The 19,369-nt window shown below is 35.5% G+C and overlaps 1 protein-coding gene across 4 annotated transcripts in view; it reads left to right on the forward strand.

Annotated features, from left to right (window-relative positions):
* The window catches only part of LOC128862100 (A disintegrin and metalloproteinase with thrombospondin motifs 9), a 163,374-nt gene that overhangs the window by 89,150 nt on the left and 54,855 nt on the right, over positions 1-19,369 (forward strand). Inside the window, exons 1-2 of one of the 4 annotated variants that reach the window (XM_054100532.1) lie at positions 954-2,940; positions 7,320-7,691. The exons of 1 other annotated variant lie outside the window; for it this stretch is intronic. In XM_054100532.1, the coding sequence (XP_053956507.1) occupies positions 7,656-7,691 (36 nt within the window). In that variant the 5' untranslated portion in view covers positions 954-2,940; positions 7,320-7,655. Of the gene's footprint in view, positions 1-953; positions 2,941-7,319; positions 7,692-19,369 lie in introns of those variants that run through there. 2 more of the 4 variants (XM_054100539.1, XM_054100557.1) reach the window with 2 other exon arrangements.

The following is a 19,369-nucleotide window of genomic DNA, read 5'->3' on the forward strand; positions in this document are numbered from 1 at the left end:
CCGCAACCACCGCATTCGCCTGATTTGGCTCCGTGTGACTTCTGGCTATTCCCAAAACTCAAGAGACCACTCCGGGGAACGCGTTTCGAGTCGATTGAGGAGATAATGGACTATTTGGCATGTTTCGGGGATTGGAAAAATCGTTGGCATAAGTGTATTTCATCGAGAGGGGTTTATTTTGAAGGGGATGAAATTGATTTACAAGAATAAATAAAGATTTTTCAGTTTACAACCAAATTCACCTTACTTTTTGCCCACAGGTAAAAAAAGGAAATAATAATCCTGGCAATCCTAATGAGGATAATGGAAAACTTGTATCAAATTATTGCATTGCCATCGGTCCTTGATAGGTGTGCAAAATTCCAAGTCGATCAGATTTTTAGAACCCAGTGAAAATTTAGCTCAAAGATTCCGTTACATACATACATACATACATACAACCCGACCTAATAAAAGTGTGTTAAAAATGGAACACCGCAGTTTTTGCTTCGCTTTTCATCGAGATGTAGTCTATCATTCTTGGCTTTCCACTTGCTTTCGTTTGTTTTGTTTCTGTGCTGATTCTGGGGTTTTGTGAACCATTTTCTTCGTTTGCAATGGTGTGGTCTATTTCGAACTCCTCTCCCCAGTTTAGTATAATGCAAACATATTTGAAGTATTTGAAGGAGAGCATAAATGCAAGGGGGTGGAAGTAAGCCACAGTGAAAAGGTGTGGCCAATGTCAGACCGTTAACCGGTTCTCTGTTAACTTGAAAGGATCAACTGATTGGCTGGCGTAACTGAGGTAATTACAGCGGGTTTGTTTACGAAAAAACTGTGATTGTGTTGGGAATATACGACACAGCCATTATTTCATTGCCGTCTGAACAACGACTGATTGGATGAGTTTACGTATGAAATGAGCGGACAGAATTCGGCTGTGACGTGGCAGTCAAAGATACTCGTTTTACACCACGGATGGCCAAGAATGGTAATCAATCATCATCTTGGAGAAATCACTCATGGGTTACTCACCATGACAATGGTGAAACTCTTTATTCACCTAACTTAACCTCGTGTGACTTTTTACTGAGCCTACGACTTTAGTTATCACTTCGTGGAAAGTGTTTTGAGACGATTAAGGCGAAAAACAGAATTTTCAGAATGAGTTCAAGCCGATTTCAATATTAGCCTGAGAAAAGGGTTTTGAGGATGGTAAGAAGCAAAATCGGGAATAAAAATAAAAACGAAGGAATAATTTAATCACTTCCTTTTTAATGGCATGTATACAGAATCGAAAACACGCCGTATACTTTCGACAACTTTTCTAGAGAAGTAATATAATGATGGTTAAAGAATCAATGGCCAATGGATTTAATTTAAAAAATCATTCTAATTCGATTATCCTCTAAATGGAAAAAATATCGTTGATTTCAAAGAAGATCATTACACCTGTCAAATGTCATTGATCACACTCTCCTTTGTCTGTCGGCTTGTATGCATAAACTGCTCTTGAACTCTGTTTCTTCTTCTCTCCCCCTCTCTCTCTCTCTCTTTCTCTCTCTGTGTCTTTCTCTCCCTTTCTAAATATGTTCTACACCGTATTGCATACAAATTAATCACAGTTTGTGTGCACATTGTTGACTCCTTTGTGTGCGGATGATGAAGATGCTGCTGCTGCTGTTGGTGTTGCTTTTGTTATACGCTCGTGGGCATAGCCTTTATTGTAAACGTACTCATCCCACATTTTACCTTTTGTGCTGTTACTCTTAGTTTTGTTGTGATTGTTCCAACTTTTTTCCCATCATCGCTTCACATGGATATACTCACACATGTACACATACAAACAAACACATAGCGCAAAGGCATCGAGTCGTCGCCAAAGGCGCTCCGCACTCGCCCAGCAGCTGAATTGTGATGTGGAATATGAAGAGTTTGGCCCAGGCTATTGCACTGTGGGTTACTTGTGCTTGCATTTACTTGAAATGGTTCGTTCTTTTGCTCATTCCACGTTTGCTGTTCTGCCAGTCGACTGCCAGCCTGTTTGGGGATTCACGTTGTCAACTGTTGAGTTGTTCAGTTTCGTGTGTTCGGTTGCGCGGAAGAATTCCCATTACTTACTGTTATTGTTACTGTTGCCATTGTTGCAGTGCTCCTTATTTTTGTTGCTCATCAGCAAGTTGCCTTGCTTTTGCCTTGTGCGGAATTCAGTGTCAATGGCAACAACAGTAAGAACGATAATTACAAAAAAACAAAACACCAGCAACAAAGAATATTTACTACTATCAGGCCAACATTCAACAACAGCGGTTGAGTTCAGCTATAAGCCATTGCTGCTATGACTGTCACTGTCAGCTATCGTCAGTCGCCAGTCGCCAGTTGGCAGTTGCTAGTCGGCAGTTCGCGTTCGCCAATCCACCAGCTCAGCTGGGCCAGTCAGCAATCACCACCACCAATAATCAGTTGCGTCGTCGTCTACCATTTCAGCTGGTCGAATGCTTAGTTGCCAACGGTTGTGGCTGTCAGTTTCAGTCGTTGTGGAATCTTAGCGCTGCGCAGGCGTGCCACTACTGCTGCTTTGTCTGCGTCTGTGTCTTCTTTCGTTTCTGCCTCTCCTTTAGTGAACTTCGAGCTGTGAGCTCTGAGCTGCGCCTGCGTGTCGTCTTCGGTTGTTGTGAGCCGTTGTTGAATTGATTGTCGTCGATTGTTGGTTGTCGCCGGTTAAACGGGTGGTGATTGTGCATGTAGTGAATTAGAGTGTATTTAGTTTTGTCGTTTGGTTTTTTGTGCCATAACAGCAACGACAACAATTGCCGTTAATAATTCTTAACGCTTTCTCTTGCCCACACTAAGGAGTGCTTAGTGCATATTGTGAATGTGTGCGTTTATCAAGTGCTGTGCTTGAATGGTGGAAGTGTTTCATAAATGACCTCGTCGCGCCTTAAGGGCCGGATGGGCTAGGTAGGTTCTCGGTCAGTTTCGTACGTGAAAGTTTTTTGGAAGTACTGCTGAAGAAAAATAAAATGTAGTAGCTTCGAGTGGAAAAGTTTTATTACTTGTTTAGCTGGAACTACGATAAGAAATGCAAAGCAGTGAATAAGTAAATTGTATGAAAAAATTCTCAGAAGTGAAAAGTGCTCAAAATACTAAAAATATGTTAATAGAAATATTAAAATCAAGTTCGGGGATTCCCGAAATTCATCGAAGTTTTTAACTACAAAGCGGATCAAAACTAAATATGTTAAAAGCAAAAAAAAAAATTAACTAAAAAGCTTAAAAAAATACTTAAAATAAAGAAATAAAGAAGTGAATAAAAATTCAAAGATTGGCTTTTATGTATAGGGTGGGCCATGTAAAATTTGCTTTTTGAATCGGGTATAAAAAAAAAAAATCCATATTTTTTCAAACTTTTTTTTTATTTTGAAGATTGAACATTGTCATTTATGAATGAAAAATAATATCGTTCAAATAACTGCTACGACTGGCTTTACAGTAGGCCATTCGGTCAACCCAATTTTTAAGCACATTTTCGATTGTTTGGGCTCAAATTTCATGAATGGCAACTTCGATTTCTTGTTCTAAAGCATCAATCGTCTCTGGATGGTTCGCATAGCATTTGTCCTTAACGGCTCCCCACAAAATAGTAGTCCAACATTCTTAAATCACAGCTCCGAGGCAGCCAACTGATATCGGAATTCAAAAACGGTGTCCAAAAGTTCAAGTCTAACTTTGGCAGTGTGACAAGTTGCACCGTCCTGTTGAAACCAAATGTCGTCCAGGTCATCCTCTTCAATTTTTGGAAACAAAAACTCGTTGAGCATGTCACGGTAACGCTCGCCATTTACTGTAACCGCGGAAGAAGAAGAAGACTCACCACTTTGGAAATAGGTTTTCAATATTTCCCAATTTTGTTTAAGCGTATAGCGTCCCATTTCGTAAATGTCAAACCTTTAAGTAAATTATGAACACATTTGACATGTCATTTGTGTTACCATTCTCAAAAAAATAAGTGGTTCAAAAAGCAAACGCTATATGGCCCACCCTGTACTTTAACCAAAAGAAAAAACATAATTCTAAATGAATTTAAAACTTGTATATTACAAAAATTAAGTATTAAGAGCCAAAATCGCTGAAAGTTTGAGAAGCCACAAAAATCTTTAAATCAATTTAATTGAATATTGAAACATAAAAATAATTAACAAAATAATAATTAAAGCAAAAATTAATTTATTTTTACTAAAAATTATCTTTGTGTGCTCGAGGACGTAAGAAAAATTATCTTCAAAAATATTCCAAAATTTTAATTTTGAAGTGCAAAAAAGCGACTTCGAAGTTTTCGAAGTCTTTAATCAAAATTTTCGAAGCTTTAACACACAAAAACAAACAACAACAAATAATTCAAAGTGAATAAATATAGGAAAAAATTAATAAACATAATTAGAACTCGTTGCTGTGTAGTTAAGTTTTCGGCCTTTAACCTTTGGTTAAAACCTCTCAAAAATTACTGCACAAATTTTAAATTGAGTATTCGAAATCGAAATGGAATTTTTCAAACCTTTGAAGCACAAAACGAAATGAAATATTACATTTATTAAAAAAAATGTAAATCAAAATCAGAAAATTTCGTTAATTTGACTTCGAAAATTTCGAAATTTTCAATTCCAAATAATATGAAAAAAGTAAAATGAAACAAGTAAATGAATAAGTAAAATTCGGAAAAAATTTAGTTGTTATAAACTTTCTTTGTCTGAACCAAATTGAGAAATGCATTTAGTTCTGGCAAAGCCAAAATATTCTAAAATGATAAAATAATATAAATTATGCCCCTCGATTGGAGCTTTAAGAGTTGTGAAGTAAGAAATAAAAACCAAATGTATAAGAAATAAAATTGAAATTAAAAATCCAAGTTTTCGAACTTTCGAAGCAAAACAAACATATAGAAATAAAGGAAAAATTTTAATAAAAATAATTAAGTAAATAAATAGAATTTGAAAAGCACGTTATTAGATTTGACTAATAGATTTTGGAAAAAACTAAAGTATTTTTAACCTAAAAAGTATTCGACGGTGAAGTGAAAAAATAGTAATAGTGCGGAAACCCCCTATTCGATTGGTCAAATCTTAAGTTTGCTTTAAAATAATTAGAATAAATTCACAAATTAGGCGCGTACCCCTATACATATGATCGCAAATTTCAAAAATTCAAAAAGCGTTGTAAAAATATATTTGATTCGGAAATCAAAAAATAAAAAAAAAGATTTATAAATATGCACAAATCATATACACACATGCCCATATGTATTACCGTAAATGCAAAAATTATTAATTATTAACGATTACCAATAAATTTCAAAAGTATGAAATACGAAAACAAACGAGTCGTTCAACGTCTTGAGAAGAATTTCAATATCAAAATTCCATTGTTGCGCTTGTAAATACAGTACATATAAGCTACTCTTATTGCTGTTGTTCTTGTTGTTCTCGTTTTATACGAGTATGTTTGTTGCTGCATGTCGGCTGGTGCATACACAAATTTTCGCTCACGGCTGAGTGCTGCTTTCTCGACAAGTGTCAGTGTTAATTGTAGCATGCACAAGTCTTTTGTTTATTATCATTTTCCTTTTCTTTTGGAATACTATTTTTTTTTTTGTTTTTTGGATTATGGGCAGTTGTGTCTCTTATGCAATTTTTATTTGCACAAAAAAATCTCAACTTTTAAGTGGCGGGGTAAAATATTATTTGCCATTTAAGTATTTGAAGGCAAAAAACATTTTAAGCCACTGGCTAATTTTTTAGCTGCGTGCCGTGATTTTCAATTAAATTTTTTCAACGCCAGAACGGCGTTGTAGGGGAGTAGAGGAAATGAATGCAAAATTTTCAATTATTAGGTAAGAAAACGAGCTGACTCTGACGAATTGAGTGACAGCGAATTAGCGGCTCGTAGTTCGCGTATGTCGCTACCTTCTGCATTCTCTTCACCACTTCTGATCTAATTTAATTACGGTTGAGAGAATAAAGAATATGAAATTGAAATTTGAAGAAGGCGAGCCAAAAGGCGCCGAGAGAATACTGACTTCTAAAACTCTTACGTTAAAAAGCCCATTGTATTCGAAGCTCTGGAAAGTAGAAGGGTAGATAGTCAATGAGAAAAGGAGAAAAGTGGCAGAGAGAAAGAGATACTATAGAATAAAAGCAGAGACAGAGATAAATAGTACTGTGAGAATTTTCCAGATTCTTTGACAAATCTGAAAATACTGTTCACTTTTAGAAGACGAATTTTACTCCTTCTCATGACATCGGAACACAAAATTCGTACCCTTGCTCTAGCAAAGACTAAGCAAGAACGACAGTTTTTTTTCGAGCTTGTCATAAATCACTTTACAGGTCTGCAGCGTTTTAGACTAGACGTCGCTTTTTATGTAGATTGCATACATAATCGCTGATCCAATTCATGATTCCTGTACAGCTGATATCGATTATTGCCTCTGGTACCGGTTGGGTAACCGCTGAACCGCAATTGGTCAATTCATCGGCAATAAAATGCAGAATATAGAATTTGAAAGAATTATCTATTGAGCTGACGCAGTTGTAGAGTTTTTTTTTGAATTTTTTATTTGCCATTACCATTATTCATTCACCCTTGTTTGATAGAATGCTTAGAAATCCGTCAGTCTGCGTCAATTTTACTTTTCTATATTTATATTCTTATCCCACGTAAAGCACGGTCCTCGCACTTTTCCAAATTTACCTACTTTCCCTGTTTCTAAAAAAAAAATCCTCCAATTCTATCCCTCGACCCTCCTTATCCTTTCCATCCTTACTCGCGCACAATAGTCTGCGCTTTATTTGCATTGTGGCTGCTAAAACAAGCAAATAAAAGCAAACAGTTACACATTGCATCAGCGGCGCCAGCGAGAGGAAGCGGACGATAGCGGTAATAGCGCAGGCAACCATCTGTGCGATCCTTTTGCCATGAAAATGTGAGACACAGATGGCGCTTCAAGCAACGACAGGTGGGTACTCCCACTACTTAGGAGTGTTAGCGGCAGGCTAATCACCCACCCTGTCAGAAAACAAATTAACGAAACCAACACAAGACTGAGTCTTGTCGAGGCCCTAAGCTTCCAAAAGGAGTGAAAAAGGAGAAGAAAAAAAATTATATTCTGAAATTCTATTTCTTTATTTCTATTCTTTACTTGTATTCCTTTATTTCTATGCTTTGTCTTCTATGATTCTTCTAACTTAACTTTACTCGGCAAAACCTACTTAGCCTTAAAGCTTTGCAATTAGCCAATATAAACATTTAATGTTGCTCAACTTTGTCTAAACATTTCTCTTTAGAAGCAGAGGTTTCCTTCTAATTCAAAAAGCAGTGAAGTGCAGTCGCCCAACAACAACAACATCAGCATCAGCAGCAAGTGTAGTTTTAATAAAGACATTAAAGTGAGCACCACATAGGTACAAACACAAACTATAAACCTTTAAAGCAAGTAAAAGTTCCGTGCCCGCAAAATTTATTGACTCATCTGCCTTAGCAACACCCCTGATTGTATTCTAAACATTTTCTAGTTTTCTAATGTGTGTATGTTTTTTATATGTAAATAAAATTTGCCACACATTGAGCAAGTAATTATTTGATTGACGACTGTTGGCAATAAATAAAATTTTCAAAACGAAATGAAATTCTGCGTTTGGGCCGAATTCACAAAAATGGTAAGACATAATTCATTTCGTATAAAGAAATAAATATTTATGAACTTGTTTTTGAGTATTTCCATAAATTTATACATACAAGTGAGTATCTACCGCTGTAAGTCGTTTGCTAAAATTATTTTCAGACAGCGGCGTTCCTGCCTGCTGCTCCTCTATAGGTTTCCATAAAGATTAATTCTCTAAATGCAAACAAATATAGTATAGAAATATTTTAAGCCAGTGAACCATATAAATCTGTCAATCAAATACCAATGGGGAGCATCTTTAATATTTCAACAGCAGAAATAATGAGCAGATGAGAAATAAAAATGGTATAATATCTGCTACTTGGGCATATGCCTGTATTGTTTACTCATACACAAATTGGTAATTTGTCTTTATAGTCATTAGCTGGTAGGCATAAGGACTCAGAGATGTGCTGTGTAATATCGATTTTTTATGAAATTTAAAACTCTCGAATAACTAAAGCAATTAATGTATTATTTCATGCTGTAACCACTTATACATACATATTATACTGCTCTAAGGGAATATTTAACAAGCTCGTTCAAAATGAGTAAAAAATTATAAGGCAACATGATTCTCATAGGGCTCTCAATTTACTTAAAATATAATACATAACTTAAGAGACTGAAACCTACATCTCTCTATGTTTACTAAGTTAAGTGGAGTTTAGGTTATACAGAAACAAGTGATGCTGGAATGGTAGGTTGGCCCAAGGTATTTAAAAATATGTCTAAGTCTTGGCTAACAGAGCTCTGGGGATGATTGTGATTTCCTTCAGTCAAGAGCCTAGAACGTCTCTGAGGGGAGTACTAATTGGGCCTGTAAACTGATTTTACTTCCTGGCAATTACAATGACCCCCGGGTGACCATTTTTCAGAGCAGCATGTCTGACCTTGTCTAACGCAGGTTTGGCACCATTTGTTTCAAGTAAAAGCACAAGCTTTAAAAATATCTAGCAACGGGTTATTACTGCTTCGATTATTATTTTTCCCACTGCTTGTGATTTTTGAACTCGCTGCATTCTCCGCCAGCGCAATTAATATAACAATTCATGCCGCTCATTGGATTTGCTCTTGGCAGTCAGGCAAAAAAATGAAAACAACAGAAAAAAGACAACAACAAATTCTGAAAAGATAATAAATACTTTTAACTATTGATTGCTGCGTAGCATAATTACAGCGATTTATTAGCCACGAGCTAAAAAAATAATATATACGTACACATAGACATGGTTGCATACATACACCGATTCACATGGAATGGAAAAAGTCTTTGCTCTTTCGGTAGGTCTCTCTTTCATTAAATTAATGAAATCTCAGACATAGAAATAAATACAATAGTTTGGATCTCACGAAATGAATCTGCATCAAAATAACAAAAAAAAAACAAGACATCACACAGGAGCAGTTGTAGTAAAACGGCGCTAGGCGCTAATTAGGATTATTTCGGTAGAAATACTCAACCACTTCAACTGCAACATAAAACTACATGCCATGAATTTTTTTTGGTTATTTCAAACAAATTTTTTATCTTTGTTGTGAGTTTACGGCTTTCATTTGAATTGTTTTTATAAGAACAAATTATAATCGCAGAATAAACGAACAAAACAATAAGTATTACAAAAATTATGAAAATAATCACAGTACAATTTTCAGTGGCACTCCACTGTAAATATGTGCATACGTACAAAAACCTTTTGACTATGAAACCACATTAAACAAATTTATTGGATTGTAGATTTTGAAATTTTTATGAATTTTTTTTTTGTTATTTCAAATAAATTTTTTTATTTTTGTTGTGGGGTTTGAAAAGTTTCCGACTTTCGTTTTGTTTTTTTATTTAGAATATAAGTTGAGTATTCAGATAAACTAACCAAAAACAAAAATAAAATAATTAGTGCTGAAAATGTTACATTAATAAATCGTTGTACGATTTTTGGTAGCACTCACTGTAAATATATATGTATATATGTAAATTCATCTATGCACTCAATTAGCAAGGAGGTATGCTCCTGGCTTCATGAAAATTATATACTTATGTATGCATCTATTAGCAGACTGTAATTTCGCTGTGAGGGTAATGGAGAGCTGGGGGCAGTTTCGTTGATTAGCAGCACTAGGCGCAAATTGCTAGTGCTAGAAACGGGGAAAATAGAAGTAATAAAAAATATAAGCATTTCAATATATTATGCTCAATATTTAATTAACAGAAAATTAGGAAGTGTAAAAGGTAAAAGCACAAATGATGTGCAAATTACTATGATATCAAATTTTTTCACGGGTAATTTTTTTATTTCTTTGCCGCAAAATATGTAAGTAAATTTATATAACTTTTTTTTACATTTTATTAATACTTACTTTCTAGCGTTATACTGTGCCATAAAAAATTCTCTTTCAAGCTTACAATACAACAAGAACAAATGGATAGTTTAATGATTACTTAATTAGCTGGCCATTGAAAAGTTAACGTGAACTTGATATTGAATTTGGCAGCAGCAACAAAGCCAAACAGCTTGAATTCCAAGTTTTTATTGAATTTACGAATTTATGCGTGCCGGAAAAATGCGAGAAAAAATAGTAAAAAGAAATTGTGTAATAAATTTGGGTTTTTATTTTTGTTTTAACTTTTCTGTATTTCGGTAGAAAACAAGTAGCACTGCAGAATGAGTATGCATGGCAACATAAAATTTTTAACATAAACAGTCAGCACTTTTTATGTTGCTAAATTATTGACTTTATCCAGACGTGAAAACATAAACAGAAAATAAATTGAGATATAATAATCAACAGAGGTGTAGGAGGAGAATCTGAATCTGTGTATGAATCTGCCGCTAAAACTGTGCACTGTGCAACTCATAGTCAGCTGCAACGTACAAATGCCCATACATTACCCCGAAAATACTTTTCCCAAATAAATACTCGAAGTGTGGTTTCAATGTCAGGGCCATCTTAGTGGGAGCAATAACAGAGCCAGAGGATCTTTTACCCAAAAGTTTTTCACTCGTTATTTTGTTTAGTTGTGTTTTCAGTCGAACTGTAACTGAATCACCATAATCCCAGAAAACTTCACTAAAGATAGCTACTGAATATAGGTGGACCCGAGTGGATCCCTGGTCACACTAACCAGATAATTTTCAAGAAATATTTATGAAACAATTTTGAGATTAGGTCAAATTAGTTGACCTGCTCATCGTAGTGGTTCATTCGGTAGAGATAGACTCATTATGATGTTTTTTTTGTGTGTGTCAGAGGGACTGCTGAAAGCATTTCATCAAGGTGGACCCACGATTGTGCCTTTTAGACAAACCATGTCCTGCGTCCAGGATCGTCTTCTAGTTGAGTATGGAGGTTATACGCTACCAATAGCCTCCATTGCTACTTTGTGATCAATGGGGCATTGAAAAGTTGCAATATCGTTGCTCGATTCATCTTGAGGTCTGTCTCAAGCCTTCGCGTTTGTTGTCTGTTCGTAAATACAGTCACCCCACAGTTGATCTGCTCCAACATGGTTTCTTTGGATAACGCATAGTTGCATGCTCCAGCTTAGTCGCATTCGCCTTGGTTCCGCTTTGCGCTCCCATTTTATGTGTCGGAGTTTTATCACAATCACTGCGAACTTGTTCACTGCTTCCCATTTCACTTTCGAGCTTAGCATTTGCGTTACCAGGTTATCTGGTATGGGGATGACGCCGAGGAGATTTACAAGCTCCACGTGCCCTTCGGGAAATCTGGCGTAGTAATTTTACACTCTCATCTTCGCTGTGGCATTCCTCGTAGGTCGAATTATTAACTACATTAAACTACATTAAAAAGGTGGAGATGCGCAAGAAAGCCACCACCGCCACCGCTAAGAATCTGGGTTAGATAGAAACCTCTCTTCGTTTGGGAATCAACTTATGTGTTCAGTCTCATCTATTTTAGTTTATTCAGTCTACAAATAATTCTTACAGACTATATTAGACAATTTTTAATTATTAGTTAAAGGTTATAAACAATTGTTGCCTAAAATTATATAAACTTAGTCTAAAGTCAAGGCTAGAATAATTGTTGCAGAATCGAATGCATCTCACCATTGGTTCATTGAGGGCATAGTTAGTTCTATACCGTTGATCTACAATATGATATGTAATTAAACTCTGTAACTCACAGCAATTTATATTGAAATTTAAAAGATTATACACGAAGAGAATCGGAAAGTAGATTCGTCTGTCCTCAAGGCTTTGCAATCCAATCAATTTGCGTCTGCCTGTATAACTAGGGAGCCCTTTAGGCCAGCGCAGCTTACACAACGCATATTTGGTAAAGACTTTTTGGACTCTTTCAATCTTATTTATATGACAATGGTAGAATGGGTTCCATATTAGAGAACAATAATCTGGTCGGCTTCGAATTAAGGAGATGTAGAGTGCTTTCAAAGTCAAAGGATCTGAAAAGTCTTCCGTATTACGATGTAAAAATCCAATCATAGATATAGTCAATATGTTTTGAAAACGTAAGTCCTGAATCGAAGATTATGCCCAAGTCTTTGATTTCCTCTTTCCTACTAAGTATAATATTGTTCAAAAAGTAATTATAGATGAATGGATTAGGCTTCTTCCTGTATGAAACCACGCAGCATTTGTCGGTATTCAAGTGTAGGTGGTTCTTGGTAAACCAATCTTGAAAATGTTTGACATCCTTTTGAAGATTGGAGCAATCTTCAATACAGCTGATTTGTAAAAATAACTTAACCTCATCTGCAAACATTAAGCATTTCACATATTGAAATATTTTAGGTAAGTCGGTTATGAATATTAAGAAAAGAATTGGCCCACAGTGAGTCCCTTGGGGTATTCCAGACCAAGCATTAATTAATAATGTATTTTCCCACTTGCTATGATGCTAATTATGATGTCTCTAAAAGATTTTCCAAAAATCTAATAATTGCAAAATAAAATATTTTTGATTATGTCTATTTACTAATGCTAATTATTGTGGTCGTATTTAGAAAGTTTTCACATTGCATTTTTTTGCTAAGGGATGTAGCTAAATATTGAAAGGCTCTGTGAGAGATTCGCCTATGAAGAACTACTTAACATAAATGTGTGAGGCAGCGTTAAGGCAAAGCATATTTAAAATAGTAGTGAGCACAATAACATAGCAGCAGATATAGAAATCATTTTTCATTCTGGCTTTGGCTGCTCATTTCCGCTTCGTGTAGTTAGGTACGAAGCGAGCTACGAATTCGAAATTCAATAGTAATAGGATAATAGTAATAGAAACATATTGCGAAGGATAGACTTTATTTTGCAAGTAATCGTTTAATCTCTGCATATAGTTTCACGAAAGATAGATACACTCTTTCAAATCTTGTAGTGTTTCCTGAATATTGCATATCAGCTTTTCGAAAAAAGTTCAAGATGTTCAGTTTTAGTTGGGATTTTGTTGATCCATATACTCTAAAGTTATTATATACTTCTCCTGGGCGTTCGAAGCTGCTTCTACGAGAAAGCAAAGGCCCACAAGAAAGAGGCCAGCTGGAATAGAAAAATATTGCGAAGGATAGACTTTATTTTGCAAGTAATCGTTTAATCTCTGCATATAGTTTCACGAAAGATAGATACACTCTTTCAAATCTTGTAGTGTTTCCTGAATATTGCATATCAGCTTTTCGAAAAAAGTTCAAGATGTTCAGTTTTAGTTGGGATTTTGTTGATCCATATACTCTAAAGTTATTATATACTTCTCCTGGGCGTTCGAAGCTGCTTCTACGAGAAAGCAAAGGCCCACTAGAAAGAGGCCAGCTGGAATAGGCCATCTTTATTTGGAGACCATATTAGTAGGCTGGTCAGATGAGGCCTAGGCTTGAAAGTGTCCAGAAAGTCATTGTCCATTGTGCGTTGCATTCTTTACATTTCACTGATAAAATTCCGTCCTATAAAAGTCCGTGCTTGTTCAATAATCTAAAAACACGAGATATACTTCTTCTTTAACCTAACTTTATCCCATTTCGGGTCAGCTTTCTTTGTGCGAAATCTGCAGGTCACGCGATGCTGAGTCATACTTCGCTGACGTTTATGTATCGCACATCGTTTTCAATGGTATTTTCCAGGTTTTTGGTGTTCTGTCTGGCCCTCTTTTCGCTCCCTCCATTTGCATCATTTGCTCACGGCGTGATTCTCTGGTCTTCTCATTGCCGGACCGTAACAGCGTAGACGGTTTCTCTTAGTGCTGATTGGAGCAACTTTATCCAAATTTCACCAAGAATAAAGGAGAATTGAATCAGATCCAGCAGTGCAACTCCGCTGCATTCGGTGAGCAATTTCTCATTCGAAGGTGTCATCTTCGTTGACATGCGAGCCCAGGTATTTAAAGCTATCAATGATTTTGAAGGAGACATTATTTTTTGTAAGAACACTTAATATTAGACGAAATATTCACTCCCTCACTTTCGATTTCGATTTGGCAAATGGGGGGATTGACTCCAGATCGTTACTCCCCAGCAAAGCTTACGAAATCGTCATATTTTCTAGTTAGGGATGGTTAGAACTAATTATGCTTAATATGCTCCAATTTTTAATAGTAATATTGGCCTAGGTTTTTCTTCCACAAAGTACTACTTCAAAATGTTAATAAATGAATTCTATCTCGCGATTTGTTGCATGACGATCTTGCGTTAGCAATTGATGCAGCGCATCATTTGTTTCTGACACAACATACGTTTTTAGATGGCCTTCACAAAATGTAACCTGCAAGGATCGACGGCCGTTTTGGAACTCGTTGTACCAGCATTTCGCGGTGGCTAAGTGTGGTGATTCAAAGTTAAGTAATGTCAAAGATTGGTTGTCTATACACTTCTGTCTCGATAGTCCCCGTCGAAAATTATTACAATTGCAGGAAAATTATCACGAGTTAATTCCATCTTTAGAGCGAGATGAATTTTATAACTTTATAACGTTATAACTAAAATGCCTAAACTTTCATTTCCTCTCCTACATAGGCAATCAATTTGTTCCAAAGGATATTCACTTTAACACTCAAAACCCGCACGCACGGGCATTTATTGGTGTGATAAAATGTTTATGACTTATAGCTGCTTAATTATTTCACTTTGTCCAATAAAAAAAAACGAAGAAAAAAACAACAAAAACATAATATAATGAAATCGTGCCTTTCGGACACGAGGTGAAGGCATACAATTTCATTAAATTAAAAATTTTATCGTCGATCATTTGGCTACAATTCAAGGTTAACCGAACGCACTCACGCACACGCACACTTACAAATGTACACATGCTCCCGCAACACGCACATATACCGTAATTAAGACGTTCGCAATAGCAACTACAACAAGCAACATTAGTTACAACAATAGCAAACACAATAGTAGGGGCACGTTATGCATTAATCGGCACAACAATAGAGTGTCATCAACGCAATAATTAGAAAAATGGAAATAAAAATAAAACCAATAGAATAAAACCAGAGACAATAGGCTTAGTAATCAGCAGCAACCGGTCAGCGGTGCCCTCAAAAAAATATACAGGCCACAAAACACAAGAAAAAAATGAATTAAGGCAAGGAGTTACCCAGGCAACATACGACTGAAAGAAATCTGTTTCGAGATTTCTGGATTTGGTGATCAGTTAGACATAGAAAACTTGGCTGATCCAAGAGTTAGTCGCATATGCCAGAAACGGTCACTAGCCTAATGTGGAGCCACATCTTAGACGGACGAAGAGCTGAGGAAGAATAAGGAAAGAAAAGGAGAATGAGAATGTCAAAAACTTAAGTTTCATTGGAAAAATCTTGCGTATTGATAAGAAAATTACGCAAGCCAATAAAATCTACGCTGGACAGAGCTTTGATGACCGCTGTAGCTAAGCGGGTTTGTAACTGACTAGCATTTGTTTGCTCCAGGGTCTATTACCCATTTTGTGCATACAACTGTGGGGTGCAATATAATTTGCGTAAATACGCAAATACGCCGTTCAGTAAGTTTTGCAGTTCGATAAGAAAAGCACAAATATTCAGTAAAGTGTCCCTGAATATCAATTCATTTCTTTCAACGAGACTCCAATTTATGAATGAAGCGAGAACCTGAGAGGGCTGCAAGACGCGCTTCCACACCTTTTATGACCTCAACATTTGATGAAAAACCCATTCTGCGCATTCAAAATTCAAACAACAATTCGAACTTTAGTTTATCGATTTAACCCATTGTCAAAGCCAAGGCTTAAGAAAGATTTTTGTATCTAAGCGAAATTTATTATTTTCTTCAATAGAGCCTTGAAGTTACATTGGCTGTGCCAACATGAACATCTATTCCACTCTGCCTGGCTGGCTAATACTCGCATCAGTACTTTTATTTTGCAATTTGAGACTATGAAATAATCATTTCTTATACACTTTTTAACAATTAACCTTAAATTCTGGCATCGAATTAGAAATACTACATATAATATTAAAACTTGTTTTAGGCACAGAAAACTCAAGATCAACTGATATCAAGAGATTTGGTTGAATTCGCAAATAGCCCTTCCAAAAGGGCCTTTTTATCTGCATAGAAAGGCAACGCAGCACGAAGATATCTTCGCGGAACATTAATATTTATTCTTTCCAAAAGTGACTAACAATCTCAAATCCCTTCGATAAATAAAAATTAAAGGTAATATTCACCTCCTTGCAATATACGAAGGCTTACTCCAGATACGAGCGAAAAAATGAGGTATAAAGCAGTTTTATGGTGTACGGATAGGAAACTTCACTGCTATTACGCCGTACAAACAAAGTAAAGCTCTTGCCTTTGAAATGACAAAATTAATATGACTGCTGAATGAAAATTTAATATCGAAAATAATGCCAAAATCGGGAAATTCCTGCAGGAATTGCAAGTCACCGCCATAAAAGCCGTAAAGAGTTTTTAATAAAATATTGAGAATGAACTTGTGAAATTTTCTTGAGTGCAGGACTTTGAAACATTATCTTTGCTTAGCTGGAAACAAAGGGTAAGGCACACTTTGTTGGAGATACTTGAGAGCTTGAAGAGATGACCTCGTGCTTATTTTGTGTAGCTAATTCTATAGCCACATAATTTTCTGCAATGCACTTTGCTTTGGTACCTACATAATTCAGATTGATATAATAAGAATAATCAACAACAGCTGGCTGTCTAGACTCTTGAGTTTGGACAGTCGCAATATCGGTTTTACAAAAGAGAAGTGGATGCAACAAGCCCAGCTGACAAACTGTCCGCTCATTAGAAGTTCTTGAAATTTTCTATGCAAACTTTCCAAAAAAAATCCAAACCTGCAACAAAACCATGCCCTGGCACCCAAATCAGCACGATGTGAAACTATTCGGTAGCGATCGAACGGGTCAGTCATGCTTTGCCATTCTAGAATAGATAGTTTCTGCAAAAGTTTACCGATCTTATTTTAAATGTATGAAATTCTGAGATATTATTTAAAAGCCACACATCCAAACTATTCTCCATCATCTAAAACTATTTTAAATATTTGGAAATCTTATTTGAACATATTGCGTATGGCCTTAGCTTTACTTTGAGCTATAGAACTTGATCTGCTTAATATTTTTTGCTGCATATCGTCTTTAGAGTTCGAAGAAAGCAGCCAAAACTGGAAAGTCGTTAGGAGAATTTGTTTTCAAGAGACATCTTTAGAAACAAAAAAAAAAAATATTAAAATACAATTTTTAATACATTGAAAAAAATGTTTTTATTTAATTTTTTACAAAAAATATTGAAGTTTAATCGAATTTAAGAGTTAAAAAAAAATTTTTTTTTAAGATTTTTTTTTTGCATACTACCCAAAAATTCTTATCGAGCTTATGCAATACAATTTCAAATGGTTGGGCTCTGCTTGCAAGGCTGTACTTAAATGGTAACATATCATTGATTGCCACTGGCTTTACTCATTTTCTTATTGAACAACTGCTACTTTGTAGCAAGCCTCCTTCTGAACCATTAAGCTCAAATAAATAGTTCAGCCCTATAAATGAAATCAAGGACATTGATAAGCAGAAACTTTAATAACAGAATACGCGACTCATTACCTCTTTTCACCTATTCTTTCTAACCTGCAATCCCAAAAACCCCAGTCTCCGACTCCTTAAGCTGAAGATTCTAGAAACTACCTCGATTTTAACCAATCCAAAACGATCAGCCTCAATTTGCTAGAGAAAGTTTCATTAAAGCAAATATGTTTTCCGGCATTCTCAGCAGACCAAAGTCTCATTCGTTAACCACACTGACGATATCTATTTGCGCGTACTTTGTTATTGATTCACAAAAAGCTACTAAGCCTTGATAAAATCGGCAAAATTTGTCGTAGGTTTTTCTTCTTCATCACCTTTTGTTCTCACTACATCCCAGATGACTGTGTATGGCTTATTGGGATTCCCCATATGTGTCAATGCCTTTGGGAAACCGCTGCGTAGCTATTAAGTGCATTTGATTCGCCAATTTACCGCTACAAAACGTACATGCTGGTTATTAATAATATAAATCTCACACATTCACACACACACCTACATATATATACATATATACGCAAACATTTAGCTGAAATCTTCAATTTGCCGCGATTTTCATTCTAGGCACAGATGCCAAAATTTTCATTGAAACTTATTTACAAACACCTCTACATGCATTTGTAATGTGTGTATGTAAAACAGATTGCGGACAATTAATGCCCATTGCTTTGGCGCTCAGGCCTGCAACAAAGTAAACTCAAATCGAAAAATATGAACTACTTACGCTCCAATGGCGGCGAATTCTAGTGCGAAGGCAATGACATTAATTTGCTAAAATTTTCAATGAAAAAAGAGTAAGCGAGCAGACATAAAATTATAATTAAAATGCATCCACTACAAATAAAAAAAATATATATTACGCGTGGTGCGATCTGGGCCATCTGTTGGCACGCACTTTCTTACTTACCCTACGACGCCACCATGCAGCTCACCAGAGAGACCTTTTCGCCAATCAATCACTCCTTGTTTTTTCTGCAGTAAATATAGTTTTTACTTTTTATAATTTGACTTGTATGTTTTTATAAGCATTGGTTTTTGTTGTTTTTGGCGCGTGTTTAAGTGCAGCTGATTTGCTGCTTTCCACATTCTTTTTTTTCAGGTATTTATGATTTTCTCGCATGAATTTTTCCTTTGAACCACTCAATTCGCATGACCGCCAATATGCCAATAAATATATGTATGGTAGGTGCATGTGTGTAGATGCATATGAATGAATTTGCAGTAAAACAATTATAAGAGATAAGTCTGAGAGATACTTATTAATAATGCTGAAGTTTTGATGGGTGGATGGTTGTTGGAGTGGTGAAAAAGAATTTTATACTGATTTTATTGCAATTTAATATTTGGTTATCCTGTCTTTTTCAAAAAAAAAAAAATAAAAATTCAATAGAACAATAAATAAACAATAGAAAATTTTTTTTCGGAATAGGTATATAACTAAAAAACCTCAATTTTTTATTACAGCCTACAAAAATATATATAAATAAATAAAAATATGTAAATGAAAACTAATTTTTACTCTTTTGGAACTTATTCTGACTTATTTATTACACTGCGTTACAAAAACGAACTTTTTTTCTGTCCTATGAACCAAATATGTATACTTTTTCGGAAAGATGAGAAAAAATAAAAATACACGTG

This window comes from Anastrepha ludens, chromosome 2, assembly GCF_028408465.1.
Source record: "Anastrepha ludens isolate Willacy chromosome 2, idAnaLude1.1, whole genome shotgun sequence".
In the NCBI taxonomy this organism is placed as follows: Eukaryota; Metazoa; Arthropoda; class Insecta; order Diptera; family Tephritidae; genus Anastrepha; species Anastrepha ludens.